The following is a 27,463-nucleotide window of genomic DNA, read 5'->3' on the forward strand; positions in this document are numbered from 1 at the left end:
TATAGTGCAATAAAATCAGAATGTTGTAAGTTGTGCTACGTGGCTTATGAACTGCCCTTGAATTTTAATTGCAAATATGGGAAATCGTTCAACGTATCTTTGGTATGTGTGCAAAGAACTTGAATATTTGAGTGAAAATACTGCTAAAAAATCGATGAAAAGTTCTATGGGCGATGTCAATATATTAAACGAAAGCATTTAATCCCAAAAATGATAAAAAGATGGGTGGGTAATATCTGCGACATAACCGGAGAGATGTAGAATACATAAGGAACACGTTCTTCAAATATGTTGATACTCATTGGAATTTTCGGACAAAAGGTGATTTGGGCGAGGAATATTTCAAATTATTCTTTACAAAAATGAAGGTGGTCCTGAAAAGGACCGTTTTTGTTGGCGTTGTTGGCCATGGGGGGGGGGGGAGATGGCTAACGATGAAATTAATTGTTAGCATGAGCAAGTCGCATAGTACTGGCCAATGGCAGAATAGATAATAATTGATTCCTGAAAATCAATTTTTCTTTATTCATGCAAATTATACATACAAATCTAATAGAAGATTCCTGGTCATATTTCTGAATCATTAGTATGAACATTGTGTAATTTGGTTCCGAAATATTGAAATGGGGTATCTATATTGAACCGTTAGTCGTAGTCACAATAAAAAATTCTAATTGGGAATTCTTTTCCATTGCCAACGATTTCTCTTTTTTCGAATCTGCAGCATTCTTTGAAAATATTGTTGAATGTTATTGATGAAAAACTGAAAATGCGTTTGACAACACTGCTCACTAAATGGATGGTGGGAAAACGCATATTCGTTTTGATTATGCTAGTATTAGTAGCAGGAAGAAATGAAAAGGTACATGGCCCGAAAACGAGCGAGCGAGAGAGCGATAGTAGTGCGTATTCGCTCTACTAAACTAAAAAATAATTGTATATATATATATATATATATATATATATATATATATATATATATATATATATATATATATATATATATATATATATATATATATATATATATATATATATATATATATATATATATATATATATATATATATATATATATATATATATATATATATATATATATGGGAAAAAGCAAGTTCTGGTATGGTGGCCGGTTCTTAATAACCCGTTGTTTGTATGACCGAGAATGAAAGTTTCATATATAAAAACGTTTTTCGCTTCCGAATGTCTTTTTTTCGATGTTGCTTTGGGCGAACATTCTTTCAAGAGTATCACTGAGGCAGAAGTTCGTGTGCGAACTTCGATGCTAAGAATCATTGAATATTTGTCTCAAGAATGATACATTCGGATGCAATGTTTGGTTTCACAGATTTTTGTTTGGAAATGTTCTGGGAAAGATTGATTCGCGAATGAACCTGGAATGAACTTTTATTGATAATGATTTTCCCAACACTGCTAGGAACAATGAAAAGTTCCAATTGCAAGCTTGGAAATTTGCTCAAAAAACAGTTGAAAAAAATTGCGTTGAATTTTGAGCTCCCTTCCACATATAGTTGAGCTAATGAATCTATAGTTGCATGTCCCATTGGAGCCGTAATTAGCAATGGCTACATTAATGATACATGGTAGTGGTAATGGTACAAGAAGTTTCACATACAAAAAATTGGTTAATAAACAATCTTAACATTTTTTAATGTAGAATACATTTAAGCTTTCAATATAGCGTTTCAAAATATCGGCTGTGGCGCCGCGTCAGATTTTGAACGTTAATAACTTCCATCATACTTAACAGAATGATTTGATTTTTAGGCCAATTTGTTGAAAATATGTTCCTCTATGCAGTATTAAAATTTGAAGTGTGTATAACATGCACTAATAACAAAAAAATGAGTTTTTGAACAATCTTTCGAAAACTACTCGGAAATGGTGAAAATTTTCAGAGCATCTCGATCAGAGCCGACTATATGGTGCACCAACCGAACACTTAACCGATGAAAAGTTTTAAATATAAGTCCGTTACAGATTTGTTTCTATTACCATTCGTATTTGGCTGCTTGGGGTGAACGGAGGACTGTACAATACCGAGAAGAAAATATGTGTGAGCTGTACAAGGCTGGTGAATGAGTTTTGGTCATTATGTGCTACTTGCAGAAGCTATCATTTTTATTTCCGATGGTTGGAAGATAGCATACACTCACAGACACACGAAAGAACCGATTTTCAATCATCTGACCGAAGCTTATTGGTGATTAGATCCCGCTAATTTCATGCACCGAGCCGCAAATCTCAGAAGGAATTGTGATTTCATTCGGTTACAGCAAGTCTTGTCAATTGTCCGAAGACTGTATGTCAACACCGGGAAAGAAGGTCATTATTAGGATTCATCTTCGTGTATTAATTTGTGCAGCTCCATGCAAGTAATCAGGACCAATTGGAACAAAAATCTCCCACCTGGAGAACATTTGCTTTGGCAAACAAATTAGCCCTTTTCAGCGCTATCAAATCTCTCGAATGAATTAAATTTGAAAATATTTTCCTTCATCAATTATTATTGTGACTACGACTAACGGTTCAATATAGGCACCCCATTTCAATATTTCGAAAGAAATAGAACAGAAGGTCGAGTTTTGAAAGCTTGTAACTTTCATAGCGGTAAGCTTGAATCTAGTTGGTACCGCCACACGGTACTATCTTTGATTTTAGGCCTGAGTTTAGTCCGGCCTAAGACGTTAGTACCTGTCATTGCAGAAATGGCTGCATCCTGAAGCCAAATGAAAACAGTGTAAAAGGCCGCCATGTTCCTCTTGCATACATCTCAATAGTTTGAATCAACTTTTCGAACTTTATGTGCAATATTATGGCCCATGTTACACACAAACCATATGAGGGCAAGTAAGCAAGTTTTATCCCGTACGAAAAACAGGTGTAATCGAATTTTAAATGCATTTTTTTAAATATTCTTTATCGTCCTATATCTAGAAGGTGCTACACGCTCATTTCAAAACGCCACATCGAAGAGTTATATTGCAGGTTAGCAGAAGTCGAATCATATTGAAACAAACTGTCGAACGAAATTTTATAATTGGATCCAGAGATGAAAATTGTTTTCGTTCGTTAGTTTACCTATGGCTATCAAAATGAGTGAAGTTTAATTTGCTCACAATTTTTTAGTTATTTTTACATGAGGAAAAGAATATATAATCACAACTTGTTCCCTTTTCTAGTTGTATCTTCTTTCACAGAACACCATAAGCAAGTGGAAGTTTATTTATATTTTTACTGCTTTTGAAAGAGTTCAAAACTAAGATTGAATAAAAAATTGTAAATGAAGCCATGCCATATAACCTAAGTAACACATTTAAATATGACGGCAAACAAACTGTTACAAATATTCTCATTTTGATCGTTATTTAAATGTTATCGGAGCTTGCTTGTATTGTTTCGTAATTTATAACTTTTTAGCATATCTTGAACGATTTGCATTTCCGCTGTAGTACAAATTTTCGTTTAATTCTTTATGATAGAACAGATATGCACAGGGTATGAAAGAGCTGTGAAAGTTGAGACTAGACAGATGACTTGGCAAAATGACGCAAAAAGTTGAATACGGAAAAATCGCTTAAATCGTGTCGGAACTTAAGGGGGGTTGTGTAAGTGTTATCGGCAAAAAATTGGACACTTTAATTTTTTTTGATGCAAAGATTCTTTGTCTTTTCAGTCAGGCGCCACATCGAAATCTTGTTTTGCGGTATACACCATAACTCAAAATCTACTGGACAAACGTTGATAAATTTGCACAGTTGTTTTTCACAGCATTTCACAATAATTAAGGGAGCTTTTATTTTTTGGTCGATTTTCGATTTTTTCGTAGTACTTTGAAACCAAAGTCCGATTATTGCTACAACAACGATTAACATGTTATTGTAAAATAATAATATTTAGCAGTTTGCAAAAAGCTCTTGTAGTTGCCTGGGCAATTATGTGAAGAAGGAGAATTGTGCAAAATTCAGAACGATTAGTCCAAGAAATTTGATCTGCATCCAGTATCAGGTTCAATTTGTAAATTTAAAATTGTCAATTCATTATCAGACAGATGGCAGACTATAGGAAGTAACTAATTATAATTTTTATTAATTAAAATTACTGGACTTTTGGTAATTCAGGCATGATTGGATAATCGTGCTGATAATTTGAATTACTTCATTTTCAGCAAAGTAGGTCTGCCAAATTCTATATGCATGGTTAGTAGACTAGTTGGGTAGGATAATAAGCCCCACCAGGCTAAAATTTCAGATTTCCATTCCATGGACGACATAATTATTTGAAGCAAATAAATAATTTTTATGGCATTTTTCATGCGTTGCAGAACAGCAACTGATACAAACTTTTTCAAAAGATGTAAGCTTCCACTGTTTTTCTATAAGCATTTGATTTATTTTGGAACAGTCAGATTTGGCTGAACTGACAAACTACTAAGTGTAATGTTAGAAAAGCTCTTCAATCCCTTGGAGTGGCTAGCGCCTAACAATACAACTCTATGACGTTCTCGATAGTATGCACCATTATTAGCAAAATAACGTTTTAGTCAATTATGGATCTTAAATAATAAATTGTTTAAGCGGTTACTCCACTGTAGAATTTTAAAACAATCGATTTTTTATTTATTAGTCTAAAATGTGCTTTAGGATGTAAAAAAGGATATCCCAAAACATGGAGAACGAACACAATTCAAAAATATAATTTTCAATTTTGCCGCAACGCTTCTTATGTATAACCCATGTGTACTGCAAACTTTAACCGCGTTTTTCTCGAAACCACTGGCCGGAAATGTAACTCGAGCAAATGAGTTTTGGTAGCTTTGAAATTTTCACAGTATATTCAAAATTGGTTTTTCTAGTCACGTACGCAGGATTAAATTTTTTATTGCTTACCTTTTTATTGATTAACGATTTTGTGTAGATTTTTATGACATTATCTACATTTTTTCACTCAAAACTGCGCCATTTCGCTTAAAATCAAAATATCGAAAAAAAATCCTACGTACATCGCTATTGACATAAGGAATCAGAAAAACTTTAGTTTTAGGCGCAAGGTCAAAAATCACGGATAGATTTCCGACCGTCGACCCCTTCCAAAAAACGCGCATGAGGTGAAAATGCTGCAGAGCCGCCATCTTGTGATGAAATTGCTCGAAAAAATTATTTTATTTGATACAATACTTATGTTATAAATCCCATTCAACAAGATGTCGATTCTCGATTCACCATTTTATTGAGCAATAAAAAAATTCTCGAAATAATCAGACTATTAAATGGCACAAACAGTGAATTTTAAATTAACTTTATTGCACAGTTTTTTAACATAGCCGTGTATTGCTGATCAGAACGCAGCAATGCAAATGGCAGCATCATGTTACCGGAAGAAGACAAAACTATGCAAAAATTTGTCATGCTTCTCTTGCATACATTTCGTTATTTTCAATCCTCTCTTCGGCTTTCTTCTGGATAAATATGGCTCTCTTTGCTCACAATAAAGATGGCAATAAATAATCCAGTTTATCAGGTAGGAAAGACAAGCACTGTCGAACTACACTAATAAAATAAAATACCAATTAATGCGTAGAAAACTACGCATTTTCAATAAAAGTGGAATAACCCATTAGGTGGGTAAAGAGTTCGTATCCATAAATGAATACAGATCTTGCACGTCAACCTGGGTATATTTAACCCTTTATTTTTCGCAGAACTGTTACAACAAAACGCGTAAAAATATCCATTCATGAAAATCGCGCCAGAATGAAAAATACTGTCAATAGAATTATTTCTGAATTAAAAAAAACATAAAATAACATTCATTTCACATTATTGTCTCCTTAACTACTTAACAAAATAAAACCTTATGCAAATCCCCAAAGGGAAAATTTTGGACGATGCCAAATTTTTTTGTGCATAAGGGCACATACCTTACATAAAGTACGGTTTTTTGTTTTAGTGTTTCGGATTTTCCTCGTCAGTAACTAGCACCAACTGGGTGTCTAGTTAGACGATGTATCTAAACTAGTACCCAAATTAGCACTAGTTAGACACTAAAATCCAAAAAGTCACACGTCTTGTGTGAACACTAAACAACTGGCTTATACCGAGTGATGTCTCGATAGTAAGCACAGAAGTTCTGTTTGCCGACGAAGAATATGAACCGAAACTGTCTTGTGGTTTGAAGACCCAAACGCCTGAAATTATGCAAATCCCCAAAGGGAAAATTTTGGACGATGCCAAATTTTTTTGTGCATAAGGGCACATACCTTACATAAAGTACGGTTTTTTGTTTTAGTGTTTCGGATTCTCCTCGTCAGTAACTAGCACCAACTGGGTGTCTAGTTAGACGATGTATCTAAACTAGTACCCAAATTAGCACTAGTTATAACTAGTGCTAATTTGGGTACTAGTTTAGATACATCGTCTAACTAGACACCCAGTTGGTGCTAGTTACTGACGAGGAGAATCCGAAACACTAAAACAAAAAACCGTAAAATAAAACCGTCAACTGGATATATTTTTAATGGCTGGATCTTTTGGCTGCTCTAAAAATGCCAAACGCATATTTGTAACATCCTCAGTAGTTTAAACAGCCGTTTTTATGAGCATTGCCGAAATGTTCCGTTTCCGCCACGTACTCAGATGCAGGCCGCTAATTTGCAGCTTCCGCTACGAACCTTAGTTTGCAGGTTAACTCGCTTAAAATAATTCTTAATGACTCATTATTAAGATCAGTATATCCATTGACATTATCTCATCGAGTAGTTGTGAAATGAATAAAAAGCGCCAATTGTTATAAGCAATAAAATACCCATTTTTTGACAACTCGAATAACTTCCGAAAATGGCCAATTTGAATACATAAAATGGGTAAAGTTTTTTACCGTGTTTATCTACCCGCATTTTTTTATTTCCTCGTTCTTTCCTTCTCTCTACACGCTTGATTCCAATTGCACATCAAATGGTTACAGTAGAGCACGTTTGGATAAATTGAGATCTGTTCAATCAATTCAGATCAAAGTTGTTTTTGTGAATTAGAAACAGAACTACAATAAGAATTGTTTTGATTCTTTTCTTTTTGCTTAACGCTAAGAGAATAAGCGGGACAATTTAATTCGTTAATATAAATCGATAACATATTTTCACGAATGATTGCCCATATATCTATTGTATCACACATTAAAGAAAGTAAATAACGGAAGAAAATTATTGTTTTTAGGGGATAGATCCAAACAAATGACAATTGGATATGGATCGTAAAATGCAATATTTTATGAATTTACTTACACTGGTTGTTAGCAAATTGAATCAGAATGTTAACAGCTTAGAAATTAGCCCCACAAATACCCTAAGCTAAGAGTAAATAATTGAATTCAAATATGTGCAATGTTCCAATAAGAATAAAATCACATAAAACTTCTGAGTATAAAATGTTTTGAAATTTATTGTGAACACAACGGTGATCAATATATTTATTTCGATTTTTGGCATAAATCGTTCCAATTTGCATTGATGCATTATAGAAATATATCTATATTCTGTCTGCCACAGTGCAAACAAAAATTTAATATAACGCTCGTGAATATAAATGATCATTCTGTCAAAGTTTAATTTTCTGTTTGATCTTTGTTTACTTTTTATTTCAACCTCGCTGAAAAACGTGTATAAGTTCAATTAGCAGACCTTGATAATTGATCTTTATTCCAAACTTGTGAAAATTCACTTGAAACGAAAATAATTGTTCTCCTCCACGTCGATAGGTATCATGTTCAATTAGAATGACACTCACAGTTCATTTTAAATTCAAATTGAAATATTTTAACCAATTTTTTAATCAAAGTATGAAATCTCGACAAACATATAATTCCGGCTTAAAAGCCAACTGTCAAAATTCTCTTTGAAAGGGAATTCCGGACAAACCGTTACTCACCAATCACAGATATTTAGCCAACTCTAACTCGACGAGCGTCTATTCAAACTGAATAAAAACATGCATATGTATATCAATTTATTTTCTTTTGTGCATATTATGTCACTACAAAGTACTACACATCATCGGCCAACTTTCAACTATCCAGCACGTTAAAGTTCTATGTTCAGAAACATATCGGCAACAAGTTGACAAAATTGTTCTCAAACCCTATGGAACGAGATATTTGGCGAAGAAAAGCTATTTTACTGCAAGAAAATATCGGAATGAATTTACTCATTTTCTTTAACTTGAGTTTGTTGTTTTTTAACGTTGACGTGTAACGCAAATCAGAACGCAGCCATATAAATGACAGCATCGTTCGATTAAAGCTTACCAAATATTTTAGGCCGGGTTAAAAGTTAGTCCGGTTTAAAAACAGTTAGTACGGCTTTGTGCTTACGGCTATCATTGTACTTAACCAAATTACACAATGTTCGCACTAATGATTCAGAAATATGACCAGGAATCTTCTATTAGATTTGTAAGTATGTAATATTTACATGAATAAAGAAAAAGTGATTTGCAGGAATCAAATATTATCTGTTCTGTCATTAGCGACTTGCTCATGCTAACAATTCATTTCATCGTTAGCCACGCCTTTTTACGACGTTAAACAATCCAACGATTATAAGACACAAGGCCTGTTTGAATTTTTCGTCATTCGTTTACCTACTGCCGAAGTGCCGACAACAGGGGTAGCAAAAAAAATCGAAGCAAAAAAGGAGCAGCTTGAAAATGCAGCGGTAGCAGAAAATTAGCAGCTTGGAAAGCACAGACGAGCCAAAAGTACATCTGCCGCTAACTACATGTGTGACATCGCCAGGCTGGCTTCTTTTCTCAGGCAGGAAAGATTTTAATGCGGGTGCCAAAAAGGAAAAAAAATCACAAACCACGAGTACTAGTGCTTCCAGATCGTTGAAGGTGACGGTCGAGGATAAAAAATCGACTGAAGATAAGGTTGTTAAGAACCGGCCACCATACCAGAACTTGCTTTTTCCCATATATATATATATATATATATATATATATATATATATATATATATATATATATATATATATATATATATATATATATATATATATATATATATATATATATATATATATATATATATATATATATATATATATATATATATATATATATATATATATATATATATATATATATATATATATATATATATATATGGGAAAAAGCAAGTTCTGGTATGGTGGCCGGTTCTTAACAACCTTATCTCCAGTCGATTTCTTATCCTCGACCGTCACCTTCAACGATCTGGAAGCACTAGTACTCGTGGTTTGTGATTTTTTTTCCTTTTTGGCACCCGCATTAAAATCTTTCCTGCCTGAGAAAAGAAGCCAGCCTGGCGATGCCACACATGTAGTTAGCGGCAGATGTACTTTTGGCTCGTCTGTGCTTTCCAAGCTGCTAATTTTCTGCTACCGCTGCATTTTCAAGCTGCTCCTTTTTTGCTTCGATTTTTTTTGCTACCCCTGTTGTCGGCACTTCGGCAGTAGGTAAACGAATGACGAAAAATTCAAACAGGCCTTGTGTCTTATAATCGTTGGATTGTTTAACGTCGTAAAAAGGCGTGGCTAACGATTGAATTGTTAGCATGAGCAAGTCGCTAATGACAGAACAGATAATATTTGATTCCTGCAAATCAATTTTTCTTTATTCATGTAAATATTACATACTTACAAATCTAATAGAAGATTCCTGGTCATATTTCTGAATCATTAGTGCGAACATTGTGTAATTTGGTTAAGTACAATGAAAGTTACAAGCTTTCAAAACTCGACCTTCTGTTCTATTTCTTTCGAAATATTGAAATGGGGTGCCTATATTGAACCGTTAGTCGTAGTCACAATAATAATTGATGAAGGAAAATATTTTCAAATTTAATTCATTCGAGAGATTTGATAGCGCTGAAAAGGGCTGATTTGTTTGCCAAAGCAAATGTTCTCCAGGTGGGAGATTTTTGTTCCAATTGGTCCTGATTACTTGCATGGAGCTGCACAAATTAATACACGAAGATGAATCCTAATAATGACCTTCTTTCCCGGTGTTGACATACAGTCTTCGGACAATTGACAAGACTTGCTGTAACCGAATGAAATCACAATTCCTTCTGAGATTTGCGGCTCGGTGCATGAAATTAGCGGGATCTAATCACCAATAAGCTTCGGTCAGATGATTGAAAATCGGTTCTTTCGTGTGTCTGTGAGTGTATGCTATCTTCCAACCATCGGAAATAAAAATGATAGCTTCTGCAAGTAGCACATAATGACCAAAACTCATTCACCAGCCTTGTACAGCTCACACATATTTTCTTCTCGGTATTGTACAGTCCTCCGTTCACCCCAAGCAGCCAAATACGAATGGTAATAGAAACAAATCTGTAACGGACTTATATTTAAAACTTTTCATCGGTTAAGTGTTCGGTTGGTGCACCATATAGTCGGCTCTGATCGAGATGCTCTGAAAATTTTCACCATTTCCGAGTAGTTTTCGAAAGATTGTTCAAAAACTCATTTTTTTGTTATTAGTGCATGTTATACACACTTCAAATTTTAATACTGCATAGAGGAACATATTTTCAACAAATTGGCCTAAAAATCAAATCATTCTGTTAAGTATGATGGAAGTTATTAACGTTCAAAATCTGACGCGGCGCCACAGCCGATATTTTGAAACGCTATATTGAAAGCTTAAATGTATTCTACATTAAAAAATGTTAAGATTGTTTATTAACCAATTTTTTGTATGTGAAACTTCTTGTACCATTACCACTACCATGTATCATTAATGTAGCCATTGCTAATTACGGCTCCAATGGGACATGCAACTATAGATTCATTAGCTCAACTATATGTGGAAGGGAGCTCAAAATTCAACGCAATTTTTTTCAACTGTTTTTTGAGCAAATTTCCAAGCTTGCAATTGGAACTTTTCATTGTTCCTAGCAGTGTTGGGAAAATCATTATCAATAAAAGTTCATTCCAGGTTCATTCGCGAATCAATCTTTCCCAGAACATTTCCAAACAAAAATCTGTGAAACCAAACATTGCATCCGAATGTATCATTCTTGAGACAAATATTCAATAATTCTTATATATATATATATATATATATATATATATATATATATATATATATATATATATATATATATATATATATATATATATATATATATATATATATATATATATATATATATATATATATATATATATATATATATATATATATATATATATATATATATATATATATATATATATATATATATATATATATATATATATATATATATATATATATATATATATATATATATATATATATATATATATATATATATATATATATATATATATATATATATATATATATATATTGACAACATACCATTCAAGCACCATTTTAATTGTTTCCCATTTTAATTCTGTCGATTGATGAAAAGTTTTTTTTTCACACGATGGCTTTTGAAGAAAGCTTTGTTGACACTAAAGTAGCCTGACGCTTTATCCCATTGAGCTATCGCCGTAATATTGTAGAACGTAGTTTTTTATATCATGTTAATCTACAGGTTTTTGGAATCTTTGGAAATCCCTCGGAAATCCCTTGTTCGAAGATCGTGCAAGATGTTTTCATTAGGCGAACTTTTTTCTATATTTTCGTTGATATAAAAATTCGCAAGCGATCTTTTCTTCTTCCGATATTTGCTTGAACCGAATAATGTTCCCAAACAACTCTTGAAGTTCACTGACGATTTTTTCCGTAGCGATATTTTATATCAGTGAACTTTTTATTAGAAAATCGGCGATGAAAAAATTCTGTTGTGAACATTGATATTTTGATATTTTCCCAACAATGGTTCCTAGTACCTTTTTGATAAAACACATCATTCAAGAAAGTTATAATGAGGAATAATTTATCACACAAAAATCGCTTGTTTAAACTTGAGGAAACTTTGTTTTGCTGTTGATATTACGTGCAATGAATCCGTGCATTATAATTACGGTCTATAATACTAACTGACGCAAAAATATAGAATACGTATAATAAACATTGTTGCTGCTGACCCATTTATAACATCCTTTTATGGAACACAAGATTCATTGTTCATTTAAAATAAGCGTGAACACTAGTGGCCTTTTTTCTTGACCCCGAAACTGAGCCAATTTATTTCGCTCATTGACGCGCAGAATCCTATTCCTAGCTCCTATGCTCTTGAAACATTCGCTTTCGTCTGCTGTTTAAACGATTTTCACGCAAAATAATAGACAAATGAACAAATGAATAACACGTGTACGCTCAATTGTGATGTTGTATGTATATTAATTATCGCCACAAGCGTATACCTAATGTTACTGAATATTGTCAAGCCTGTCGACGAAATCTAAGATTTCGTTTTAAACTTGTAGGATTAAGTTATAATAAAACTATTAATACTTATAACACGAGTTTGCATATCAGGTGCCTCTGGTCATTATAAAACTCTCTATACTCTATTGCTCCTAGGACCGAGTACTTTTAGTTTTGCAGGTAGTGTAACAATACTTTATAAACTCGTTCGCTTTACCAAGCAACTTGTATGAAATGTTCAGTAGAAAATGATATAAGCTTGAAATAAGCCACCACCATCCACACAACGCAACAACCTGTGCAAATCAAATCAATCTCACCCGCACTGCCGCTTGTAAGACGAAAACAAACCAAAGATCACACGCCAGTGAATACATCACAGAGAATTTAAAGAGCAAAAGAGAGCACGGTTATCTCGCACCCAACTACCTCAACACCAGCGCACACTTGAAATCGGTCTATACAGCTCCGAAAGAAAGAGCGTTCTGCTTTTTTCTGTGGTGTGTGATCATTGTATCCTCTGTGTAGGCATCACACTTACGCGCCAGTGCATCACTAGGGTGAAATGCCATCACTAATTAGTAGAATCAAAATACTATACGCTGAGTGGAAATGAATCACGTGATGGGGAAACGTATCAATGAATTGATCGAACGTAAATAATAAATTTTCGTTGTGCAATTTAATGACATGACAAATTAGATCTACCTACCTACACATTCGCTTCAAACATTAAACCCAAGTGCACAAAGCAAAATGAGTCAACGCTGATGATGATGGGTAGAGCGAAAGAGTTTGCAAATTGCTCGCATATACAAACTAATTTGTGTACGAATAATTATACATAAAAGTGTGCTGGAAACGAGCACAACACAAAAGATAGCATAGTGTTTGAACGGACAAGCTAAATGGCATTCACTGTGTAGGGTTACACTGGGCAGTGTAACGGACTTCTAACTCAGCTACACTGGCTGTGAAAACACACAGCGCAGTGATCTGCTTCGCCTTCCGTTCAACAGGCGACTGAGCTGGTTCGGCGAAACCAGTCCGTTTAAATAGTCGATGATGGCGTCATTCATAGAAGTGTAGCGCGCTAGGTACACAAATCTGTCGTGCTGGACTAGGGAAGCGCTAACTTCTGTGCGAAAATGCGCGATGTTTTGACTAGATTGTTCATTATTTAAATTTTTTTAGTGCCATGATATCAAAAATCTTTGGGTTTATCTATTGGAATCTATTCTTAGAAGTATTTCGGGGCGATATGTGCAAAAAATTTGAAAATTTATCGTGAGATGGTTGAATTATATGCGTTTAAAATTGGACCACTTTTCGTTACATGCGATTTTTGTAGAGTTTGCAACGTGCACCCCTATATCGAAAACAAAGACGTAGTCCTACGTCAAAAACTCTTCATTGGAAGTATCACCACAGTTAAAGCAATGACGCTTCGCTTCGATCTTGCTGCCCTGTTTGATCGATTCCGGTTATTGACGTTCTTTCTTTCCATGTACGCCGTAATCCATCTTCGGCTTGCGCTTTGATTTCCGCTGCACCTTTTCGAAATTGAGCAACTTATCTTTCAGTCCACGGATTGTGTTCGCTTCATACAGAAGGGATCGACGAAACTCGTCGTTCGTTATTCCATCTACGATATACTCACACACACTTGGTTCATCTAGAGTCTGCATACAATATAGAGTCCAGTACAGAGGAATGCGCAACACTGCGTAGAATACAGACTATTTATTTTTTTCTGGCAACCGAAATATTTGCTGTAACTTTGAGTGACTTTGATCAAATTACAAAATAAATTCATACTGAATGAAAAATTAAGCAATTTTATCGTGGCAAACGGAGCATCCCAGCGAAAACCATTTCAAACATTATTTCATATGATTTATTCAATGCTATTTAATCAATGAATAACGTTTTAAATTTATTCAAAGAATTCGAGCCAACGCAGGACTCAGGTTATTTTAAGCGGATTTTTCTTCGATGAACTTAACACTCGAATAGAACAGTAACAAACCCATGTCACTGTACTTCTTGCGGCCTGCCAGCGTGCGGTGAATGTCGCTTGCCCGTACGAAAGGGGAAAATTCGCGTATTAGTGCGGTTTTCAACTTTGAGAATGTTGCCAAAGTGACAGCTGCTATCTAAACCAAGACTATTGAAAACTAGGTGGGATCTTTCGAGAGCAGCAAAACAACAAAATTAGCTAAAACTAGTTGGGATTATATTGGGAACAAAAAATGTTCACTAATTTATTTTAGTCCAAAGTTTAGAGTGATTTAATAATAGATAGAGTGGATTAATTTAAACATCGTTTCTGCTGAAATTATTTGAGCTTGTCAAATTCCAGCAAAAATCTGCATTACCGTCGACGGGGGTATGAATCGATCGGTGGACTTTGTTAAGGAAAATATTGGCACAGAAAAACAATTAAAGTCGCCCGATCTGGGGACGGGTGATTTCGATTCCTGCACCTATGAATCCATGTCGTTCGTAATGCGGTTGAATTGCAAGGTAAGAACATTACGTATTCATAAAAAAATATTTGTAACTGATGTCTATTTAACAGATAGTCGAAACACCCGATCCGTATGCTACAGATTTTACAAAATCTCAAAGCACCGGTTACGATAGCGAAATAAGTCGAATTCTAGTGTGTGAAAGTTCTGGCCGGTTGGAGCAAATCATGGCCAACATTAAAACATTGTTCCTGGCCCGTGACATTCTACCGAATGCATTTGTATTCTTGCGATCCAGTAACTCTCTCAGTTGACTGCTACCGGTGGGAATCCGCTTAACTCAAATTCCCCCTCAGCTGGTACACGAACGTTTCGCTTGTTCCGATTGGACGTGCCGTATGTAGCACTAGTGGACTGCTCTGGAACCTCGAAAACCGGGTGATGGAGTTTGGCAGTTTGGTAAGCACTTCGAATACTTACCCTAGCCAAGAAGTTCAAATTCAATCAGAGAACGCCGTACTTTGGTCAATGGGAACGACCCCAAAGGATATGTGATAAGAAGAAAATTGCCTGCAACTGAAAATACGTATTCATGTCAACGGGCTTTTAGGTGCTTAATACAATTCCCTCATCTCTTTATTGCTTTATTAGATGTAATACAAATATATTGATATAGAATGATATTGTCTTATTTTCTTAAAATAAAAGTGTCAAATTGTAGCTTTTTAGAAATGCTGTTCAGAGAAAGGGATTAGGAAATAGAATAGCTGGACCATTTCGGAAGTTCCAAATGCTTGCAAGTTTAAATGCAGACATTGCCTAGGGTGTGTATCTCTCCAAGAACCTGGAGTATAGACAAACCTCACGAATGTGGTACCTGTTGATCAGCCAGCACATGAATCATCCCAATCTCAGCCCGTATCCCCCGTGCGGTTGTGAGCCATACACTCGTTGATCGATGTATGTACCAGTAGTAAGGTTCCGGATCGATTCCTTCGCGCTTGTATCCCTCCATCAACTCTTCTTGGCCCCAGGACCTCATTGAACCACCCACAATTTCTCCTACATTTGGTAACAAAACGTCAACGCTTTCGGTTAATCTATCAACCTTGGTGACATTGTACTCCTTTAGCCAGTTAATAGCATCGACATAGGTCATGCGACGGAAGTGTCTCTTCGGTGGCATAAAATTCGGGTTAAGTTCCTTCATTAGAAGATCTCACGGAGATTTCAATACTCGATCGACAACATCTACTATCAAATCTTCCAGCCGATCAAGTACCTCTTTGAAAGTAATGAAGGGACATTCACCCTCAATGTAACTGTATTCTGCTAAATGGCGGCGAGTACAACTCTGCACTGCACGGTAACTTTGAGAAATACAATAGACATCGCGCAATGCCGGCAAACAGGTTTCCAAATATAGTTGTGAACTTTGCGTCAGGAATGCTTCCGCCCTAAAATGTATTTATTGTTTGAGCAAATACTTATAATGCGAAAAATTTCGCAAAATAGTCCAGTTTAACAGATTCGACCCTTCTTCAACTTGTGTGTTGCACCAGCGTCGGTGGCGTTACCTTCGTGTAACCACGTTCATGATAATGCTCCTTAAATGCCATTATAATGACATCTCCCATCTTGAGAATCTTAGAAGAAATTTCGCCACGAATCATAATGTGTCTGTTATCGAGCTGTACATCAGGATTAGCATCCTCGTTCAAAATAGAATCCGTCCCACCGATCAGAGCTAATCCGATTAGCTCCCAATCATCAACGTGCAGTTCATGTCTACTGGGAGCGGACTTACCCTCTGGAACCTCTTTCAACGTACCAAATAGTCTAACCGAGGACTCGCGGTTAATAGAACCAACGCGTTGTAAGTCTGACACAAGGTATCGCTGAGAATGCTTTGCAAGAAACCGGCTCCATCGCGAAGTGTTATAAACATCAATCCTTTAACCTACCGTCTTTACCAGTGAACACAACCGTAAATCTTAACTCGGATACCACGATTCTCACCACCCGCAGACCAAGGTGCATCTTCACTGATAATGATCTTTTTCGGTTCCTGCAGGTTCTGTAATCGCTTCTTGACATCATTCTCTTCGCGCTTCTGCTTACCGACGTTTTTGAAGCCATCGCGATCCCAGAGCTTCTGAATTTTCTTGAGCTGAGATTTGGCTGCCAGTTCGTAGGGTGATTCGATATTGCATCCTTAGCATCCGCGTAAACTGTTGGAAAAGGTTCCTTGCCGGCGTGCTTCATGGCTTGCAGGATTGTTTTGAAGGGTTTTTCCGTTGTTTCATCACCGGACTCGTCATCACCACGCTTTTCCGAGGTGTATAGTTCGTCCGGAGGTGGTGAGAAAAATGGATTATTATTCAATTATTATGATCTATCGCAGTTGGTTGAATTTCAGCGGTCGTTCACTTTCCGGCAAGTGTAATGGATAAGAGCACTTACTAGCAACGTTGGGTAGTCTTTTGGAGTGCCGAACAAGCGATTGATTTCCGTTTCATTCTTGTTACTACGAGCAGGTTGTGCTTCTTTTGCCATCTCAGTATCGATATCAGTTTCGGCTGCTAACGTCGGATGGCAATCTAACGAGAAGAGATTATTAAAAGAAAATTTTAGGGAAAGAAACCACTCAACTTACCACTACTGGCCACTAAGAATTGAAACTTTTCATAATTAGCGTCATACTGTTGAACTTCGCTGTCCAAGCATTCCTGACGATCTTTCGGGTGTTGCATGTGCATCTCCACCCCGGAAACGAACGGTCGTGGTGAAACGGATAGTAGAATCAAACATTCCTTCTCGCCATTGTTAGCGATTGACATGGCAATTCCTCAACGAGAGCAATTTGGTAAGCTCTTCTAATGTGGCTCTGGCGTGTGAGCCAACCACATTTTTTTTCAATGGGGTGAAATTATTAGAACATCCTGATAGTGGCGTCAAATCCTATTTTTTAAAATAATACTCTCACACTGATAGCTGTTTAATTTCTTACAAGTATATGTGCATGTATCTGTCCGCCTAGATTGAGGGAACATTCGAAATCAAAACCCCGCCGCTTCTGGTCGGATACACACGCAGCAACGACGAATCACCTGAATACACCTCCATGCTAACCGGATCTAATCTGCTGGATATGCGAGAATTAACTCACATCTCCTTGTTTATAAGCCTGGGACCGAATGTGGAGATTCCCAAGTTCGACACCAATGGACTGGGGTGTGTGGAGTTGCAGCAGACTATGGCGCGTATTTATCAGTGGTTCGAGGAGTACCGTAGGAGTTTCCTACGAGGGCGATGCTACCGCTAGCAACGTTGCTCAGTGGCAAAAGGGTCTGCGTTACAAGGCTGCTTGGTCCGATCAACGTTCCTTTTGTGATCGATCAAAACGTGGCGCGAATGATATAGCGATATGTTTCCCTGATGCCTGTTCACTACAACACGGACGCATGTTCACAACTTGGCGGAATGAGATTCGTTATCGAGCACTAAGTCGAGATAGAAGTCTTTTGTTGTCGGTCCGTACACTCTATAGCGACAAATAGTGCTAATCCGCGTTCAAGGTTATTTCGCACACTCTACGCCTAGTCGAGGTTTTTTTTTCCTTCTTTTGTGTTTCTGTTTCTGAGTACCGTTAGCCGGTCAGTGACCAGTGAAGCAGTGTTCTTCTAGTAAGCCGTTTGGATACCGTTACCTACACAAGTTAAGTATTAGTTTACGTTTCCCCTTCTTGGTTGTCTTACTAACGTACACTGGGCAGTAGGCTCTTGCAAAAATGACTTCCCCTGACGGCGGTTTATCTCAAGGTAAGATAGACGTCGAAACAAAATCGGCTCCCCGACTCCAAGTATATCCAAGCTCGGCCACCGGGCCATTCGTGATCTTCTTTCGGACCAAAGATAAAAAGTGTTTGAATCTGTGCAAATTTCTCGAGTTCTGACGGATCGGTATTCGGCCGTGACAGAAATATCGAAAATTCGCCCTGATAAGCTTCGGGTGGTTGTTAACAGTTTAAATCAGGCAAATGATATTGTTGGCTACGGGCCCTTTACAAAGGAGTACAGGGTGTATATTCCAGCTAGCAGGGTTGAAGTCAGTGGGGTCGTTTCCGATTCGAGTCTGAATTGCGAGGACCTGCTAGAATATGGGACTGGCTGTTTCAAAGACCCCATGCTTAAGCTAGTGAAGATACTGGAGTGCAAACGTTTGCATTCAGCATCAGTCGCAGCTGACGGGAAGAAAATATACGTTAACTCAGACTCTTATCGGGTGACCTTCGCCGGTTCTGCTCTACCTAACTACCTCCTCTTTGACAAGGTTCGTCTACCTGTTCGCCTCTTTGTGCTGCGGGTCATGAACTGTACTAATTGCAAACAATTAAGACACACAGCCTCCCATTGTAGCAATAAAACCCGTTGTGGGAAATGTGGTGGGAATCATGCGGATGATTCCTGTGGAAGAGGTGTCGAAAGGTGTCTCTACTGTGGGGGAAACCCACATGATCTCCCTTCATGTCCCGCGTACAAACAGCGCGAGGAGAATCTTAAGCGTTCCCTTCAGGGACGCTATATGCGATAGCTACACCACATGTCTCTACGAACATCTATACAAACTTGTCTACTGACGAAGGCGACTGTGATGAACTCCAGGAGGGAACATCTTCTGCTGCGTCTAGAAGCAATAGAAAAAGGAGGGACATTTCCTCTCCCAAGCTTCGTCGTAAAGGCCAGAAGGTACTACTCGAGGAAGTACTGGTGCAAAACCGAAGCAAGTCGTTCCCGGTCTCAGCAAACTGAGCTCAGAAAAGGAGTTCCCAGCACATCCAGGAACATCAAAAACCCCAAGTGTTCCCATATCTCAGCCAGAGAAGGAAAACAGCTTCACTGACATTGTGGACCGTATTCTTACAGCTTTAAATATTTCTGACGCCCTTAGAAGCATCTTGATAAGCTTTCTCCCCGCAGTAAAAAACATTCTTGATGTAGTTCACTGCGAAATGGCCTCTCCTTTCAGCGATTGTATCCTTCTATGGCTAATTCATCGAACGATATCAAGGATTTAATCACTATTCTACAGTGGAATTGCAGAAGTATTATCCCGAAAATCGATACCTTTAAAATCTTACTAAATAACTTGAAATGCGATGCTTTTGCACTATGCGAGACATAGCTTACTTCAGAAATAGTCCTACACTTCCATGATTTTAACATCATTGGCTTGGATTGAGAAGACTCCTACGGAGGAGTACTTTTGGGCATCAAAAAGTGCTATTTTCTCAACCGAATCGACATCCCCTCGACACCAGGTATTGAAGTTGTCGCTTGCCAAACCAGAATTAAAGGCAAAGACCTTTGCATTGCTTCCACCTACATCCCCCCTAGAGCCTCAGTCAGCCAACAACGGCTTTGCGATATTGCGGAACTTCTCCCCGCACCGAGGCTAGTTTTAGGTGACTTCGTCTCCCACGGTACGGCTTGTGGTTGCCCTCATGACGATAATCGATCTACCCTACTCCATGAGCTTTGCGACAGCTTCAATACGACCATTTTGAATGCGGGTGAAATGACACGGATTCCTGCCCCTCCAGCGCGTCCGAGCGACTTAGACCTGTCCCTCTGCTCGACATCGCTGCGATTAGATTGCATGTGGAAGATAGTCTCTGATCCCTACGGCTGCGACCATCTGCCAATCGTAATAAATATTGCTAACGGTTCAGGGCCACCGAATACAATCAACGTTTCGTATGACCTCACACGAAATATTGATTGGAAGATCTACGCGTTCGCGATATCCGACAAAATAGAGTGCACTCAAGAGCTTCCTCCGGAGCAAGAGTACGGGTTCCTGGCTGGCTTGATTCTCGATACCGCGATTCAAGCTCAGATTAAACGCGTACCAAACGCGAACTCACGCTGGCATCCTCCCAATCCATGGTGGGACAAAGAGTGCTGAGACGTGTACGCGGAAAAGGCCGCTGCGTATAAGACCTTCCGGGACGACGGGCTGCCAGCTAGCTACCGACAGTACGCGAAGGCGGAAACGCGCATGAAGAGTTTGATGAAAGCCAAAAAACGTAGCCACTGGCACCGGTTCGTCGACGGACTAACGAGAGAAACATCGATAAGCACTCTTTGGAGTACGGCCCGGCGCTTACGAAACCGAAACAGTACTAACGAGAGCGTGCAATATTCAAACCGTTGGATATTCGATTTTGCCAAGAAGGTTTGTCCGGATTCCGCCCCGGCACAGAAGATATAGCGCGCGGCGTCCCCTCATGATGACGCGAACGAAACACCTTTTTCAATGGTGGAGTTCTCACTTGCTCTCTTGTCATGTAACAATAAAGCCAACAGAGCCAGACAGAATCAAATTTAACTTATTAAAAAATCTGCCAGACTCTGCCAAGAGACGCTTGTTGAATTTATTTAATAAGTTTCTTGAGGCTAATATTGTCCCTGAGAACTGGAGACAAGTGAAGGTCATCGCCATTCAAAAACCAGGAAAACTAGCCTTCGACCACAACTCATATCGACCGATTGCGATGCTGTCCTGTATCCGAAAGTTGTTCGAGAAAATGATCTTGTTTCGCCTCGACAATTGGGTTGAAGCAAATGGCTTACTGTCAGATACACAATTTGGTTTCCGCAAAGGCAAATGAACGAACGATTGTCTTGCGTTGCTCTCATCAGAAATTCAAATGGCTTATGCTAGCAAAGAGCAGATGGCATCAGTTTTCCTAGATATAAAGGGGGCTTTTGATTCAGTTTCTATCAAAATTCTTTCTGAGAAGCTGCACCAGCATGGTCTTTCACCAACTCTAAACAACTTTTTGCTAAACTTGCTGTCTGAAAAACATATGCATTTTACGCATGGTGATTTATCGACATCACGAATTAACTACATGGGTCTTCCCCAGGGCTCATGTCTAAGCCCCCTTCTCTATAACTTTTACGTGAATGACATTGACGATTGTCTTGTCAATTCCTGCACGCTAAGGCAGCTTGCAGATGACGGTGTGGTCTCTATTACTGGTCCCAAAGCCTCGATCTGCAGTCCATTGGAAGATATCTTACACAATTTGTCTGCTTGGGCCCTCCAGCTGGGTATCGAGTTCTCCACGAAAAACTGAGAAAACTGAGCTACTCGTATTTTCAAGGAAGCGTGAACCAGCGCAACTACAGCTTCAATTAATAGGTCAAACTATTGGTCAGGTTTCAATTTTCAAATATCTCGGGGTATGGTTCGACTCTAAAGGAACCTGGGGATGTCACATTAGGTATCTGAAACAGAAGTGCCAACAAAGGATCAACTTTCTCCGTACAATAACCGGAACATGGTGGGGTGCCCACCCAGAAGACCTGATTAGGCTGTACCAAACAACGGTATTGCCGGTGATGGAGTACTGGAGTTTCTGTTTACGCTCCGCTGCGAACATACATTTCATCAAACTAGAGCGAATCCAATATTGTTGTTTGCGTATTGCTTTTGGTTGCATGCATTCGACACATACGATGAGTCTAGAACCCAGTAAAGTTCAGACGGAAATGAACTGGAATTCTGGCTGGTTCCAGTTCGTATTCCGGCTCCAGTGACACAGCCGATTCTAACTAGAATCGGTTGTGTCACTAGAGCCGGAATACGAACTGGAACCAGCCAGAATTCCGGTTCATTTCCGGATGAACTTTACTGGGAAGTGCTGGCGGGCGTCCTTCCGCTGAAAAATCGATTTTGGGATCTCTCATATCGATTGCTCATCCGATGCGATATCTTGAACCCGTTAGTAATTGCAAATTTCGAAAGGCTTGTCGAGCTTAATTCTCAAACCCGATTTATGTCCTTGTACTTCGATTACATGGCACAAAATATCAATCCTTCCTATTATCCCAACCGTTTCAATCTCTTTCATGCTTCTGATTCAACTGTATTCTTCGACACATCCATGAAAGACGAGATTCGTGGAATCCCGGATCACATACGTCCGCAAGTAATCCCAAGCATCTTTCATAGTAAATTTCGAGTAGTCGACTGCAACAAGATGTTTTACACCGACGGGTCAAGCCTCGACGGCTTCCCTATCTTCTAGTTTTAGTTGATCAATATTTAATCTCGTACAGAAATGCCCAACAGAACCACTACTTTAAAATAGCCTTAATTAATTCCCCCTAATCTTAATAAAATTGAACCACTCCCTCTTGTTATTTCTAGTTAATAAGCTTGTAAAATGTTCCGCTTAGTTAATAATTAATTGCTCCAACAACCTCCCTTCTAAAAATCATAAAGTGCATTACTATACAAAGAACACACAAAATGACCCGTCCTCCTAATCTTACGAATATTATATTATCCCCTCTTGTATATGTATAAGTTAGCTGTAAAGTTTTTTTTTAGTTTCACTATATAAAACAAAATAATATTGAAATGTGTAACCCCCTAGTTTTAAGAAATTCAAAATGTAAAGCAATGAAAAAATGGCACCTTTAAGCTAACGCAAACGTGCCTTATCAAATAAACGAATTGAAAAAAAAAAACATGACGGAATTTGGTCCTGAACTTTTTTTTCAGGAAATCGTGAATATGGTGTGCAGGGTTACCAAAAATACAGAATAATCTGTATTTATACAGATTTTGCTGCCATTTTCAGACCAAGAATCTGTATGTGCAGATATAGAGATTTTTGCGTGTATGTACAGATATACAGATTTTTGAGAAATGATGTTACAAAAACTATTTTTAGAAATATTACGGTTTCAGTAATACTTCCTCTTTGTCTCTCTCAGCTTAGCCCTCTATATTAGGCTGTGCACGCTGACGAAGTCGACTTAAAAATGACTTTTACTGTGAGCCGTGTTTACAAACATTGCTTCACACGGCTCACAGAAAGTCATTATTTATGTCTACTTCGTCTGCGTGCACAGCCTAATCAAAATATATCTTCACATTCGAGAGTGGTCGCTCATTCTGAAAGGTAAAGCTTTGTAGTACACTCAGGTTAGCACCCAGCAAACGCCTGGCTGAAGCCTACTTCCAGAAATGCTCTGTTACTTTGATAAGTCTTAATTCTTTGTCCGAAAATATGACAGCTACATTGGTCGACTTAATGTATATAACATTATATATCAACAAAAGTCATTAAATGAAGAAGAAAATTATTTTTACATTTTGCACATCGGTAAAGTTCAAGTTTCTGGATGTAAAATATCAGAACGATTTTTAGTGTTTTTTTACGAAAATGTAAACAGGTCCTTGCTTGACTGATTTATACAACAGGAATTAATACCTTCGATAGATAATACAGCAAAAGGTTAAACGACTCAACTGATTCGATACAGATATCGACACAGATTTTTCGAAGAGTAAACACAGATGAAAAGATTTTTTTGGATAAAAATACAGATTTAATTTTGGCAACCCTGATGGTGTGCGCTTCGCCGAAGGATTTAGGTGCTTTATTAGCTTGTTTTTACATCATTTTGGAGTACGATGTGTATCTTATCGGACATAGTCTCCTAACAGGCTATAGTACTTTTGTCCTTATACGAGAGAAAAACGATTTTTACATTAGATATCCAACCAGCGGTAAAAAATACTCCAGTTCCGATACGTACTGTCCTTTAAGTAGAATTTACTATATTGTCAATCAGGACAACGTCTGGGAAAAATTTAATATTCAAAAAGAGAACCGGGTGTTATTCGTCAATAGAACCGGGTGTCAATATTCAAAACGAGAACCGGATGTCAGGATCGGAATTAGCCTTCGATAGTTCTCCAAACCCAGTGTTTTAAATTAAAATTTACATCGGCAAACTTTTTCCCGTATATAGATTTTCTACCCGTTACATTGTTTGCAGTAAAAACCTTGGCACATCTAAAACGAAAAATTGGCATTTTATAAATGCACAACCAGAACATAAAAAACTTACAAACTCCGGAATAATCCTATGAAACGTAGACCCCTTATAGTCAAAACCTTACTCCCCAGTACACAATGCTCGAAAATTTTCCGCCGTCTTCAGTACAATATTTGCTCTGAGGGATATTATAATCTTTCCCACGTCATTGCTGCCTACCCAAATATCGAAGTACATCTGACGATTTCATTTTATCTCTTCTGGTGTTTTTGCGTCCATCGGCTGAATGGCTTCAACCGCATCATCCTCCCCGTTCTCTTGATTATGTAGTTTTGCACCAGCATGCTGCAACCAGGCGTCCTCCGCCCAGCCCGGTTTGTTGCTACCCTTTTTAATCCGCTGTGGTTTTACCACGTTCACCCGTATCGTTCGGCCGCACAGTTGTGAATCGTTCATGTTGACAGCGGCGGCAGCATCGTCGGCACTCTCGAACTCAATAAACGCAAATCCACGGTGCTTCTGTGATTCGTAATCAACCCGCATTGGAATTTCGACCCGATCGCCAAACGGAATAAAAGCATCGTTTATTATCTTTTCGGTTACCTCTTCCGATAAACCACCCACGTACACAGTTCGTTTATCATTGGCCATTGATTCAGCAGAGGACCAGAAATTCGTGTGAATTTGGAACCGTTTTCAACTGTAATGAAAAATAAAACGACCCCAATTGAAACAACAAAATTTAACTACAAACATTAAACCAAAACAAAAAAAAAACTGCACATTGCGCTGGTTGAAGTGACAGCTGCTAGCTAAACCAAGACAATTGAAAATTGGTTTAAGGGCTACCTGATCGTCCCAAATTTATTCAAAGGGTGTCTTTGAAGGAATTGTTCGTATGAATATTCTCTACAATCTGATAAAAATTAAAATTGGGCATGGCTTACTACGGTCGAACTAAACAAATTAACTTTTTATGCTGACGAGGTATAAATTTGGTGTCTTCGAAATAGTTTAAGAAATGTTCGTAATAAAGAATTTTGTTGAAGAACTTGAACTTGTAGGGTATTTTTCCTTTGCAACTTTTCGTGAAAATGTGTTCCAGAAAAATGTTACGGTATTTAAATCACATGATATTGTGGCAACCTATATGTACAAATACTCATTCGTTCCAAAGTTAATGAAGATTTGAACTTCAACTCGGTATAAGAAAGAAAGGTGAAGACCAACATGGAAGAGCAGGCACTTTTTTCAATGTCCAGACTATGCATAATAAAGGTAAGAAGGTTTGATCCGTGGCACTGTAGAACCTTGTGAAAGGGGTAAGCTTATTTTTTCATGTTTTTTTTACTTTTTCCATATAAAAATAAACAAAAAAAATTAAATATTTTTTGTAAAATTTAGTAATTAATGATAGAACATTCTTTTGTAAACAATAAATTCATTACGACATGTGTTTTCAAGTATACAATATATTATATTAAATATTCCACATTTTTGCAACCACGTTTATGAAATGATGAACTAAGCTTACTCTGTTCACAGGGATTTACTCTAGGGTGCCACGATTCAAACCTTCTAACCTTTATTGTGCATAGTCTATACATAAGCGCCTGCTCGTGTATTTTGGGGTTCACTTATCTTTATGTTACGTAGTTGACGTTGGTATAAAAAAATATAAAAATCTTCAATAACTTTGAAACGAATTAGTATTTTTACACAGCCTTGAACAATTTCATGTGGTTTTAATGCCTCCACATTTGTTTGGAACATCGTTTGCACGAAAAGTCACAGTTGAAAAATTTATTTTTAAAATACTAAATTTAAGGGGGTGGCCATAGAAAACGCTTTATAATATTTAATCCTCCAAGTTCAAGCTCTTCAATAAAATTCTTTATTACAAACAATTCTAAAACTTTGTCGAAAACACTAACACTCTACCACTTCAGTATAAAAAGTTAATTTGTTTGGTTCGATCACAGTAAGCCATGTCTAAATCTAATGTTTATCAGATTATGGAGAATATTCCTCCAAAGACACCCTGTGAATGTATTCGATGGTTTCGGCTCGAGTGAATTAAGTTCACATTTTTGGTGTTTACGACCACTACGAACTGCTTATTTTTGTCTACCTCGGTTCTTGCTATCTAAACGTGTATATCAACTCTAAGGCAGCTTGTGCGGAAGAGCTAATGTGTGTGTTGGCTTCAACTTACTTGTCGCTTACCATCGGTAACGATCCACAATCTGATCAGAAAAAACGGCATAGGCACAAAGTGATTGGAAAAAAATTTCAAAAGCATAACCAAAATGAAGTAAAATACACTTTAGGCTGATATTTGGGATGCGTTAATTTTTACTAAAGGGTGCCCCACACTAGATTGCATCACGGAAAAACGCTATTCCTATAAAATTACTTAGTGGATCGATCCTTTTCAAATTTTCAGACAGTATAATGTAACCCATTAGTAAACTTTTGGTATAATTATTTCATTCTACTTCAATGTCGTAACCATACGCTGGCACCTTACGCTTAACTCCACTCATTAGGTTATATACAACATCTAGCAGCAGCTTCTTCTGTACGGAAACCCACTTCATCAGATTTGACCTACTTGGGATGCTTCTGTAGTGCTTGTTTCATAATTGCCCAGTATTTTTCGATAAGTCTTAGTTCAAGTGCGTTGTGGGGTTAATGTTCTTAGGTACGAAAGTGACCCCGTTGGCTTTGTACCATTCCAGGACAACAATAGAATTGTGGCACT

The 27,463-nt window shown here is 37.5% G+C and overlaps 1 protein-coding gene and 2 pseudogenes across 1 annotated transcript; 1 reads left to right on the forward strand and 2 right to left on the reverse strand.

Annotated features, from left to right (window-relative positions):
* Positions 1-13,274: 13,274 nt before the first annotated feature.
* On the forward strand, positions 13,275-15,430 carry LOC131689536 (thiamin pyrophosphokinase 1-like). Its single transcript, XM_058974731.1, has 2 exons — positions 13,275-14,891; positions 14,947-15,430. Exons 1-2 carry the CDS (start codon positions 14,757-14,759, stop codon positions 15,148-15,150), a joined length of 339 nt encoding a protein of 112 aa, XP_058830714.1. The 5' UTR covers positions 13,275-14,756; the 3' UTR covers positions 15,151-15,430.
* A 177-nt stretch (positions 15,431-15,607) lies between these two features.
* LOC131687817 (asparagine--tRNA ligase, cytoplasmic-like) lies at positions 15,608-17,676 on the reverse strand (annotated as a pseudogene).
* Positions 17,677-24,567: 6,891 nt separating this feature from the next.
* On the reverse strand, positions 24,568-25,350 carry LOC131687818 (peptidyl-prolyl cis-trans isomerase E-like; annotated as a pseudogene).
* Positions 25,351-27,463: the final 2,113 nt, after the last annotated feature.

Source organism: Topomyia yanbarensis, chromosome 3 (assembly GCF_030247195.1).
Source record: "Topomyia yanbarensis strain Yona2022 chromosome 3, ASM3024719v1, whole genome shotgun sequence".
NCBI classification, from domain to species: domain Eukaryota; kingdom Metazoa; phylum Arthropoda; class Insecta; order Diptera; family Culicidae; genus Topomyia; species Topomyia yanbarensis.